At 48.3% G+C, this 12,635-nt stretch overlaps 1 protein-coding gene across 1 annotated transcript in view; it reads right to left on the bottom strand.

The window, feature by feature from the left end:
* LOC144754152 (zinc-binding protein A33-like) overlaps positions 1 to 3,109 on the bottom strand; it is a 40,661-nt gene extending 37,552 nt beyond the window's left edge. Inside the window, exons 1-2 of the mRNA XM_078641732.1 lie at positions 2,852 to 3,109; positions 1,218 to 1,506 (exon numbers count right to left, since the gene is read on the bottom strand). Coding sequence (XP_078497858.1) covers positions 1,218 to 1,506; positions 2,852 to 3,024 — 462 coding nt within the window. The 5' untranslated portion in view covers positions 3,025 to 3,109. The remainder of the gene's footprint in view (positions 1 to 1,217; positions 1,507 to 2,851) is intronic.
* Positions 3,110 to 12,635: the final 9,526 nt, after the last annotated feature.

Genomic DNA, 12,635 nt, shown 5'->3' with positions numbered 1-12,635 from the left:
AGAGGCTGAACTAAAGTACATATGTAGAGTCATGAGGTTTCGCCGTGGGCGTGGCAACTGCTACGCAGTTGCCAACGCCCAGGGCGAAACCTAAAAAGTCAAGATGGGGGAAGTAATGGACAGGGTGGGGGAAGGAGGGACCAACACGGAGCTTGTGTGGTGAGAAGCCAGTGGAATTTTTAAAAAACATAAATCATGCATGACAAAGTGAACAAGTGAGGGGTGGGAGCAATACACAGCACTCTGGAGTGGATGTGTGGGAAGCTAATGCAAAAAGAACAATTGATGGACAGAATGTAGAACAATGTCATACATTCGCCCGGTACATAGACCTGGGCCTAAATCCATTGTTTGTTTGCTTCCCATGCCATTCCAGTTTGAACCCTGACATATGCAAATCAGTCTAGACTCTGCGCCCAATGAGAACAGTCATGCCCGAACTCCCAGGCCAGGTCCTCCCTGGACTGGAAACAAGCATCCTAGGACTGGTTTCAGGGTTTCACCCCTCTTCAGTGAGGATAGCTTGACTTCAGTGGCATGGATAGCACGGGACCCAGGTCTGGGCATACCCATCCCACTCGGGGTGACAAATGCAAAAAGAACAATTGATGGACAGAATGCAGAACAGTATCCGACATTCATCCCAGTACAGAAATCTGTAACTTACAGCTTATTTATCTCAAAAGGTAAGAACACAAATCTTTTCTGCCGAACATGTAAGAAGCGGGGTTCGAAAAATGGCTGCACCCTATGGCGAGCCGGATTTAATCAGGAAACTATATGTTTAGGGCCTACTCACCCATTCTGGCTTGCCAAAAATCCTCTAACTTCAGTCACACAAAGTAAATAAAATGTAGGAAGTCTAACTGACGTTTAACCTCAGTCTCTGATGTGACAAGATAACAAGATTTAAAGGCATATTTATTGCCCACAAAGTGAACAAGCAATAAAAATGCCTTAAATATCATTATCTTGCCACATTTACTTTGTTTTCAGAGACAGAGGTCAAACATCAGTTTGTCTTTCTACGTTTACTTTTCTTTCTGTGATTGAAGTTAGAGGATTTTGCAAAGTGAACTGTGTGACAATCGCACTGAGACCAGTTCACAGGTCAAGTACATTACAGTTAGGTCGCGTAGATCTTTCAAGTTAATACACCAGCAGGTCTTTTAAAATGTTTATGATTTTTCGAGCCCTGAAAAGGAGTCGGTCTTTACCTTGAATTCCTCCGCCGCCTCCTGGGTGTTGAGCACCTCATGGTACAGATGCTTCCTAGAATCACGACAGTCCAAACAGATCACCTCAGAGTCTGTCACGCAGTATCGTTCCAGCTTTTTCCCGTGCTCAGCACAGAGTGGGCCGTGAGGAAGGCCCGTTCCTTGGAGCTTCAAACACTCCAGAAGGCCAGTCAGCAAGGGGTTGGTCTTGTAAGAGTCCACATCACAGTCACCGCCACACTGTGGACAGGATGGGCCTTTCTCTTGACAATGCTTGGTGATGCAGGCCCTCAGAAGAAAGAACAATAACAAAAACATTAGAAATGAAAATGTATATTGTAAATCATGTTAATGCTCGGAGGCATCTTGTATCTTATAAAGAAAAGCAGGAGGAATATCAGGATAAAGAAACTGAGAGGAAGAGTAGCCAGAGTTTGGCAGTGTAAATTGCAAAGCTTCTGCTGCCCCAATGTGACCACCTGAACAACATGCTGGTCGAGGAAGAGCGCAATGACTTAGAAGGAATGTACCATGAAAAATTGAGTTTAAGTAAGTCCAGAGTCATGGAGTGCTTTAAAAGCAATGTATAGAGCAAGGAAATCACTGTGTTTCCTTATAGGCAGCCAGTGTAATTGAGTCATAGGGCCTGTGAGGCCGACTGATGTTAGGGATCCTGCCCTCCATCCTCTATGGTGGCAGCATTATGCACCCTCTTCAAGTGACATGTCAGATGCCTCCCTCCCCGTTAACTTTGAGTTTGGATTTATAAGGAAGAATTCTTACAGTCTTGCAAATGCAACTTTTTGTGGAATCCAAGTAACTCTTGCTGTGGTTATCTACCGTCCTTTTTCTGTTCACCAAACCTCCTCCATACACCCTGACCTCCTTACCTATTCCTCTTCGGATCTCCAGCTTCATTCTCCAAAATCAACACAAACTTTCTTGACCTTGATAAATCTTCCTCTCGCGTATCGCTCATCTATTTATCCTCCACTTTGCGCCCCATCCTCCTCCCAGTCTCAAACGCTCGCCCCAATCCGCTCACCAGCCCCACTAAGACTTTATGCTCAAGTCTCCGCTTTCTAGTAACTCAACTTTCTTGCTTACATCGACGCCTTCAGTCGACACTGCTCCACCTGTTACCCCGTCTTTTATAATCTGCTCTTAAGTTTCCTCCTCATTACCATCGTTTCCAACCTGCCATACTGTTTCAATGCTTCCTTTAAGGACCATCTCTGCCTCCCTCCCCACGCTATACTCTTCTTCCTCTCCGACCTACCTTACGTCTTTGCCTACATACCACTTAACTCATTCCCCTCCAATGCCCCATGTCCAGCTCCCCAGCCATAACATGTTAACGTGCTCCTCTATGCTCACGCCTCTCGAGTTTCTCTACTGTCCACTCTTTTCCATGGTTCTAATCCAAAACATCACCAAGTCATCCAAAGCGAGTTCCAATGAGGTGACCCAGAACTACAGCTCCCAGAAACTAGCGGGCGGTTAAAATAAATGCCCACAGCGGGAGCACAGCTGCCCTGGAGACAATCACCCGGATTCTGCCGTCCCTCCGGATCATCTCCCCTCCTCCTGTCCATCGCTCATTCCTCCTCAGCCCTCCCCAGGCAGCAGCTCACCGGCAGTAAAAGTGCTGGCACCGGCTCAGCTCCACGGGCTCGCTGTAGAGCCGGTGGCAGAGAGAGCAGGTCAGGCCCCCGCACAGGGACCGCACGGGAGGGGAGGCCAGTGCTCCATCCGAGGCGGCTGCCGGCTCCGGAGAGGAAAGAGGGGCCGGCAATGACTCCTCCATGGCTGCAGAGTCTGGATAAACAAGCTCACTTCCAGTTCCAAAACGGGCAGCCACCACTTCCGGTACGCTAACTTCCGGTACGCTCACTTCCGGCACTGAAACACCCAGCAGTTACCATGGCGATGCTTTTCCTCGGCGTGCCCTACGTCCAATACGCTGCCCCGGACTTCCGTCGAGAGTGGCCGCCATCTTTAAATGCTCACTTTGGGCTCAGGTGGGGGTAAGGAAGAGTTGAAAGTCAGTGATGGCAATTAAGTCTAGGAGGAGTTTGTTTCACGTGGCGCTATTGTATTGGACAACAAGGGGTGGTGATGGACAGAGTTTCTGAATTGAGCAGAATACTCTCACCCAGTCAAGAGATCAGGGCTAGATCCAACACCGTATTTTAGCTCACTGCACCATCCCAGTCAGAACCTGGCTATATGCAAATTAGTCTGTTCCTGTCCCAGTGCATGATGGGAACAGGGCAAACCAAACTACCAAGCCAATTCTTACACTGGGAAGGAAACAAGCTTCCGGGGACCGGTTTCTGGCATTTCAGCCGTCGTCGGCCCGGCTTGCTTGAATCCTGATGGTGCAATGAGCAAGGGACTCACATCTGAGTATACCCTTCCACGCTTAGATTCAAGATAGCCTGGCTGATGAGGATTATGAATCCGAAACCGGTCCCAGGATGCTTGTTTCCGGTCCAGGGAAGACATGGCTTGGCAGTTCGGGCTGTACTGTTCCCATGAGGCACAGGGTCAGACTGATTTGCATATAGCCATGTCTGAACTGGGGTGGCTGAGTGAACTAAAGAATGGTGATGGATTAAACCCAGATCAGTTGACTGGGGGTGAGTATTTGATTTGTTCAAACATCGATGCTTGTTTCCGGTCCAGGGAAGAGACATGGCTTGGCAGTTCGGGCTGTACTGTTCCCATGAGGCACAGGGTCAGACTGATTTGCATATGTGGCTGAGTGAACTAAAGAATGGTGATGGATTAAACCCAGATCAGTTGACTGGGGGTGAGTATTTGATTTGTTCAAACGCTCCGTCCATATGAGCATGGGCGAAGTAAAGTGAAACAAGCATTTGCAATGCAATAGGTCTCGCATTTACGGGAGTTTGAGCTATTGACATTGCAAATAACAAAGCCTTTTATTTTTGTTTTTAAACATAAATAAAAGGCAGTCATTTACAATGCCAATAGCTTAAACTCGCGTAAATGCCAGACCTATTGCATTAGGGTGGCACCAGGGCTTTAAGTGGGATAAAAAAACTGGGGGGGGGTCTCTCAAAGGGGCGTGGCCAGTGTAATGAGGGGCGTGGCTTTAAAACACTTATGTTCAAAATCGGTGCTTAGCATAGTGTGTGCCGCCCAACATGTATTTTGCTGTTTCTGTCATTACATCCAGATATAAAAAAACAACAAGTAACATCATACCCGCAACAAGTCTGGACTATTGGCTTTGTCAATGGTTATTAGTTGCATAAGATAAATAAGTTGCAACTATGACGTGTTACATATAATATTGAAAACACTTCCACTTAAAGCCCTGGTGACCCTAACACAATGTTGCTGCTCCTGCAGTTTAAAAAAGAGAAGGAAATCCAGAGAGAAAATGACTCTCTTTAAGGATTTCCCTTCCCCTACAGCTCACCTTGCATGACGTCATGTCGTAACTTCTCCACTAGTTGAGAAGTAAGCAGTGTGGACAGCGCACATCGGTGTGCCTGCTGTCTAGAAACGGGTCTATCTGGCTCTGGCACCCTGGCACTTTTTTCCAGACTGTACTGCAGTCCGGGGAAAATAAACGGACCGCCTGTGCCAGGGCTCAAAACAGAGCCCGATAGAGACCCGTTTCGAGGACCCCTGAAAAAAACTGCCGGTGCTCAGACCCCTTGAGACCCGTCCCACTTAAAGCCCTGGGTGGCACAGTGACGCAAGACAGAGGCACCGCAGTGAAAGAGGGAGGCACAGTGGCAGAATAGGATGGCAAAGAGGCAGAAGAGGGAGGATGGTACAGAGGCAGAAGAGGGTGGCACAGAGGCAGAAGAAGATGGCACAGAGGCAAAAAAGGGAGGCACAGCAGTGAAAGAGGGCAGCGCAGTGGCACACGAGGCAGCACTGTGACTCAAAGGAAAATGGTGAATTGCGTCTACACCTGTCTATTGGTTGACATATGTGTACAGTTTATATGATGGTGTCTGTGGACTAGTTCTATGATATTTATCAGTAGACGTCCAACCCCCACCCCAGACAAACAACACCATATAACTTTGTCAAATACGATGTGCAAAGTTACAGTTCATGCCCTTACGTTTCAGTTAAGGAAAAAGTTGTATTTTTATTTTGCTACTTCCCTGTGTTCTGCAACCTACATGGGCTTCTTGTTGAGGGCACTGAAATCCAATTCATACACAGATAGTAGAAGGGCTTTATTTACCAATGTGGCCAATGAGATAAATGAAAGTGATCTTGTGTAATGTAATCTGGTACTTATGCAAATTGTTCCAATACTGTGGGGCTGATTTTGCACTATATAAAAACATTTTTTAAGGGGAAAAGGGGGTTGGGGACGACGGGTGGTGAGTGCAGCTCCTGTGAGATAATTTATTTACAACTACAGTTTCATTGATCTACCCTGCTTGTATCTTATATATTTGTTGTTTGTTTTAGTTTTTTTTATTAAAACACAAGCCCACTGTTCTGTGACATTTTTTACATGAGCATTTTTACATTAACCACATTAAATCATGTTTTTTAGCTCCTCAAAGGTACAGTGACACACTTTAAGATGATGAAACCATAAAACCCAGGCATTGTTCGATTTCACGGCTGAAATCAGAAACATTTTCACTGCCCCCGGTTTGGGAGTATTTGATTGGATTATGTGAAGGTGCTGCTGGTTTCTGTATTGAATGCTAAGTGGCTGTGTGCTTCCTTACTGTGATGTTTTATACCATGCAGCACCTGATAAGAACATTGCAGGAGTTTTTTTTTGCCTTTTAAAAAAATATATCATTTTAAGAAGGAAACAATGTTGTCTGTGAGTGTGCTTAAATCAAATGACTTGCACATACCCCATTCCAGGGATATCTGACACATATTTATATTTGTATTTATTCAGGAGAACATACTGGCAACTTTTTCTATTCTTATTGTCTACAAACGGATAGTTCATGGTTTTCTCCAGTAGTGCCATTTCAACTCCGTATGCACAGTTGTGATCACAGCTGAAGGGCATGGCATGTATATAATACATAAACTGATTTTGTGACACATTTATAATTGTTCCTTTGCTTACATAGCAGGACACCGCACTAGTAGGATGTGAAATCTTTTCAATGTTTATGTATGAATGGGAATAAAACTAAACCTCCTTTCCTTTCATAAACCTTGCTGTCTTCCATCGTGCCTCCGCCACGTTGTTTATATTGTTTATTGCCTCCTGGTTCGAGCATCCATGGTCAGTTTGCTCGGCCATTCGGAGACAGGAACCATGCAGTTCGGGTTACAGACCAGTTATGGGAAGTTGCTGTCCACATTACAGACCAGTTATGGGAAGTTCTACCACCCTCCCTTGTTCTTCACAGAAGTTTCCTGGAGCACTGATCCAACAAGGCGCCCCTTGTTTGCTGCCAGGCAGAGTGCACATCTGGGGCGCAGAGTGTGATAGAGGCACTGGGGGATAAGGGCGGAAGAAGAGCAAGATGGCTGCCTCCATGGGGAACCCCCAAAAGAGCCAGCTGCTGCCCCGTGCCATGGGCTGGCTGCTGGACATGCGCGGCTTGACGTAAAAAGGTAAGCGGCTTGGGCATCCATGTTTATTTGCTCCTGTTGCAGTAACGGGTCTAGGCAAGTGAAGCAGAGCCTCCAAGCCTACTGTGGAGCCCCTTCCTGCTGACTCTGAGCTCCTTTTCAGGCTCGGTACCCCCGCTTGCAGAAGGAGGTCTGGCACGGACAGCTCTGCAGCCATCATTGGCCCCTCCAGCAGTGCTCCCCATGGTGGCTTACCCGGCGCCGTCCTCCGCTGGCTGCTCTGTGGGTGGCCCATGCTGTGTTACATCAGTGTACGCTCGTGTAGTAGACAGCTCTCGCTGTTGTTGGAACCGAGCAGACCCTGATGTAATGCAGCAGGCGCCGGCTCCCAACGAAGACTGAAAAGAAAGTGCAAATAAACAGAGGCTTCCAGTAAAAATATTTGCAATACTATATGTATCGCATTTAAATGTGAGACATATAGCATTGCAAATAAACGGTCGCATTGTCCCACCTGCGCTTCAAAAGTGAAAGCGGGCATGGCAGCGATCAATGTAAGCGAAGCGTGTGCCTAAATAGGAGAAGTTCAATAAAGGAAACAAGCCCTTGCCACAACGTTGACTTTTCTCTTTTTCGGCCGTCCCACTTATGTTATGTTATGTTATTTTTATATCAACAACAAGGGGGGAACCATAATCGGACGATATTTAAAGGGGTCCAGTGTACGTGTCCGAAGGACTAGTAGTACAAGAAGGGTACAAAGTTCCCCAGGGAAGGTGAAGAAGAAGAGAGGTGAGAGTGTGGAGCGTAAATAAAGAAGAAGGAAAAAGGGGAAATTCCCTTTTTGGAACTAAAACCCTCACACACCTAGCAAGCTAGATGTCATGCTTCATCATATGGGTCCTGCTCCTCGTCAGACTGGCGCTGCAATGTCTGACGGGCACCCGTAAAGGGGCTCTTTACCGGAGATCTTTTGTTCCAGCCATATGGTGCATGTGTGTAAGAGGGCCAGTGAAAGTGTAGTCGTGGGAAAAGTGGTGAATTAAAAAAGGTGGGTCAGTCCACAATAAACTTTATTGACGTGGCTGACGCCCTTGATTAAAATAGTGGGAGGGGAGATAAATGCTAAGGGGGTACAGAGCAAGATACCTACAACCCTCTGATCAGGTCAACATGTTTCTTGCCCAAATGGCAATTCGTCAGGACCTAGATGTACGGTACTACACAGTGAAAATTTAAAAGAAAAGTGTTTTTACAACCTTATTCCATGAGGTCATATAAAGGCAGGCCAACAGGTACTGCCGAGCCGAAGCGACCTAAGGGAGAATATATAACACAGAAGTAAATGCAATACTGTGTTTGTTTATGCTTCAAAATACATACACAATTACGGTCAAAAGTACACTCGTTGTTGGACCCGGCCTCGTGGCGTGGTCCTACCCCTCCCGTATGGCGGGCCCCGGACGACATCGGCCCTCCATCCAGCCCGGGTCGGCCTCGGGCACACCTCTGCACGCCCTCCAAACCACCAGATCCGCCACCCGGCGGCCCACAACCACTGACACGGCACCCTCGGGCCGCCCCAGCCTTACCGGTCCGGTGCCCACCCCGGACCCTCATTCCAGGCCCGACGCCATCTTGGGCCCATCACGTCACAGACACAGCCGCGTCCACGGCCCCAGCGGGCCCGCCATCGAGGCACCAAGAACCCTCTGGGTGGTAGAGTGGCCACTCCACCAGAGACAAGGAGAGGGAAGTTTCGATGGCTCTCCAACCATCCCCGGATGCCTGGTTTCGATCACCCGCCGGCCTCCCTGGGCTCCGGCTCCACCCCCCTGCTGGGTGTCTGGACACCATCATCCCGGCCCCTCTGACCCCCAGGCGAGAGGGCCGGGACATCAAAGGACTCCAGACCTATATCTGGGCCAGCCCCGGAGTAGGACGGCAGTTGTATCCCGGAGTCGAGAAGCCCTGCTGACGCTGTCGCGGCTGACCCGAGACGAACTCACCTTGCTGTTCTACCTGGAGCCTGCTTGCGCTGCCGCGGTCCATCTTTGCTGTAACCATCTTGGAACCTGCTGGTGCTGCCGCGGTCCACACTCGCTGAACCATCTTGGAACCTGCTGGCGCTGCCGCGGTCCACACTCGCTGAACCATCTTGGAACCTGCTGGCGCTGCCGCGGTCCACACTCGCTGAACCATCTCGGAACCTGCTGGCGCTGCCGCGGTCCACACTCGCTGAACCATCTTGGAACCTGCTGGCGCTGCCGCGGTCCACACTCGCTGAATCATCTTGGAGCCTGCTGGCGCTGCCGCGGTCCACACTCGCTGAATCATCTTGAAGCCTGCTGGCGCTGCCGCGGTCCACGCTCGCTGAACCATCCTGGAGCCTGCTGGCGCTGCCGCGCCCCAACCTTCCGGAACCCCCCAGCTCGAGGATTGAGAGCTGTGCGTAGGGTCCCATTGCAACCGACCATCTATAAGACTGTCCCGCTACCTTGCCCCTTGCCACGAGACTTTCCAGATCTCTGGATCTGCTGTATATATTGAAACGATACTTATTGCCCGATAAAGATTGAAAACTCTATCTACGTGTGGTGTATATTTGTAGTGGTGTGGTTACTCTGCTGTACAATTCTAGGAGAGGGCCCTCCCGTCGGAGGCCTCTCGACATCGCTCGGTCCCTTCTCTGAAGGAGGGGTAGACCTAGGGGTGGTCAGTCAGACACCTTCTGCCTCCCCCGGGTTCGCCTTTCTAACACTCGTGAATTTAAAACAAGAAACCACCTAATGGATAGTCACACGCATATCTCCATTTGGATGTCAGATCGTTGCATGGAAAGATAAAAAGACAAAAAGACGCTAAAGCTGGAAGGAATGAAGAGGCACATGAACGTGCTTACCCTAAGGGAGATCCTAAGGTGCCCCGCAGTCTGCTCCAGTGGGACCTGCACATATAGGTCAGGTACCTGAGAGAGCAAATAAGAGTGTGGGGGTAAATCAAAGACCCATACACATGAGATTTAGTATGTAGATCCCATCGTGGATCGTGGCTCGCGGAGTAGCGGTTGCTGAGGAGGGAGACGCAAGTCAGGAAACGCATTTGAGCACCTGTATAGTCTCATTGACCATGTACTGTTGTGGTAGCACGTAGACCTGGATGAACATCAGTGCAACGAACCAGCATGACCTATCCCTGCAACCCGAGTGAAACTCGAAGGGGCACAGGGACCAGCCACGGCCAAATCCGTGCCGAGAAAACATCTCAGAGACACGTGAGCTCAAATACCGCCAGATACAATGCCCGTGATAAAAGACCGGCGTGTAACAACTGCGAATAGCAGACAGCGGTCGGCCCCACTGGCAAAACGAATCCGGCGTGGACTACAACCGACAGGGTTACAAGGCAACAAACACGCGTCCTTCACCATGTAAACGTACCCGATTTGCGTGCGGTCGGAGCCGCTAACACCTACCCCCACCGTCTGGTCAGGACAGAGCAGCTGGTGGCGATCCCGGCGTCTGTGGGAAGTTTAAATCACTCGTACCTCGCCAGGTTCGCGTGGGGGCAGGGCTTCAGCGGGCCTCCACCGCGCGTGCGCCAAGTGTTCTACTCGGCAAACTCTGTCGCATTGATTACATTTGTACGACCCGTGGCATGTTGGTGGTGGCCATCTTGGGTGTGGAACGGAGGGGGGCTTTTTCTATCGACAAGGGCCAGTGTCAGGATAGACACTGAAGCATGCTTGTTCAAGACCGCTCAAGGTGGGTCAAAAAGTTATGTTATGTTAACATAAATTTATTAAGCGCGCGGTCACCAGAGGTTTCATGGCGCTAATCTTACGAAAGTTGCTACGAGAGACTATTTAAGCAAGACTGCCCGAAGAGCCAAGTTTTCAAGGCCTTTCTAAAGCCTAATAAGCTGTCACAGTTCCTAACTGATAGTGGGAGTGAGTTCCAAAGCCTGGGAGCCAGATATATATATATTTTTTTACTCCTTAATTTTCCTAACATGGAGATTGCGAGTGAGTGACCGCCATTAGAACTATTCCCTAAGCTATCATACGACGGGAGACACATTCTTTGTCGGTCCTGAATATAAGACTCGCTTGCAGTATACATCAAATATCGCCAAAGAAATATACTTGCCTATTATTAAGTTGCCTGCCAATTAATACTTCAGTTTCCAAATATTGGTCTAACTTACAGGGAATTTCCCCCCTTACACTATAGCCCTGACGAAGTTCCTAGAGAACGAAACGCGTTGGCTGAGGAGTTTGCTTTTTGATTGAAAATTCAATAAAGGAATTACTTAAAACGAATTGGATGCTGTGGATACTCTTCTCTGGTGCACCGTCTATTTGTACATGGGTCAAAAAGTTATGTTATGTTAACATAAATTTATTAAGAGCACGGTCACCAGAGGTTTCATGGCGCTAATCATACGAAAGTTGCTACGAGAGACTATTTAAGCAAGACTGCCCGAAGAGCCAAGTTTTCAAGGCCTTTCTAAAGCCTAATAAGCTGTCACAGTTCCTAACTGATAGTGGGAGTGAGTTCCAAAGCCTGGGAGCCAGATATGAGAACCTGCGTCCACCCTGCCTTTTTAGTTTGATTGATGGGATAGTGAGGAGACGGAGATGAGCGGAACGGAGGTTATGCATGGGGACATGTCTGGTGATCAAGCTGTTAAGGAATTTAGGGCTCGTGCAGTGCAATGCTTTGTAGACTATACAGCCTGTCTTAAAAGCGGTGCGTTGTGCTATGGGTAGCCAGTGTAGTTTAGACAGTAAGGGCCTGGCCTATTGCCATCTTGGACGGCCTTGGCCTGCTTTCCTTCTGACGTAAAAGGTTTTTATGAGGCCATGTGTTTGGCCCAATAAAGATTACAAACCTTTTATGCCAGCAGGAAGTCAGGGCAGTCCGTCCAAGTGGGACGGACGAAAAAGAGAAAAGAATACGTCACCATGACCTCTTTCCGAATGGATGGCCACCGTTTAGTATAAACGGTGACGCCGGCCAATGGGAAAGAGGGGCGGGGCCTACAGCCCGCTAGTCAAAGCTCTTCAAGATCATAAGATCTCGCGGGCAAGACTGCTCATGTGCGCAGCTCTAGGATTCGACCTCAAAAACACGTCACCTCTTCCACATACGGGTGAGTTGACAACTGTATCAGAAAGTAAGGGATCAGTGAGTGAATTCTTACAGGACCGGAGGCTTCGGATTATGCTTCTCTTTTATTTTATTTAAAAAAATTTAAAAAAATGTATGCAGAAGGATATAGTACAAACTTGACCTCAAGGTATTGGAGTGCTTTAAATGAGCACCGGTTAGGTTACACAAGGACACGTTCAGGCACAGGGAGATTAAGTGATTTGCCCAGAATTTTCTCTCTTTACTGACAAACAGAGCAGCCAATGAAACAACATACATGCCAATAGACCCGATTCAGGCGGGAGACTACCGGTTTTTCAAGCCAAAAAATTGATTTATTTTAGCTGTCTCCCGCCTGAAATTGCATTTTCTACAATAAGAGTGTAAGAAATGGGGTTACCCAAATCTCCAAGGGGGTAGCATGGAACCAAGCGGGCAGGCCAAACTTCGAGGACATGTGAAGCACTCACGCAGTACCTACAGACAACACACCAGGCACACCACAAAAGAGGCAGGACACCAGTTTGAGTTGGAAAATTAAGAAGTTTAGTATCTCCAACCTGCAAAGCAAAAAAATGCATAACAGTGGTATCATCACATGGCGCCAACTGGCACCAGAGCCAAGTGTATCAAGGGGGATTATTTACATGGGAAGTAAGGGCTGAGTCTGTAAGTCCATACCTGAAATATAAAAATGTGACTAAATTAACAT

This window comes from Lissotriton helveticus, chromosome 5_1 (genome assembly GCF_964261635.1).
Source record: "Lissotriton helveticus chromosome 5_1, aLisHel1.1, whole genome shotgun sequence".
Taxonomy (NCBI): Eukaryota; Metazoa; Chordata; class Amphibia; order Caudata; family Salamandridae; genus Lissotriton; species Lissotriton helveticus.
Note: the sequence above shows the minus strand (reverse complement) of the source record. Positions and strands in the feature narration are given on the sequence as shown.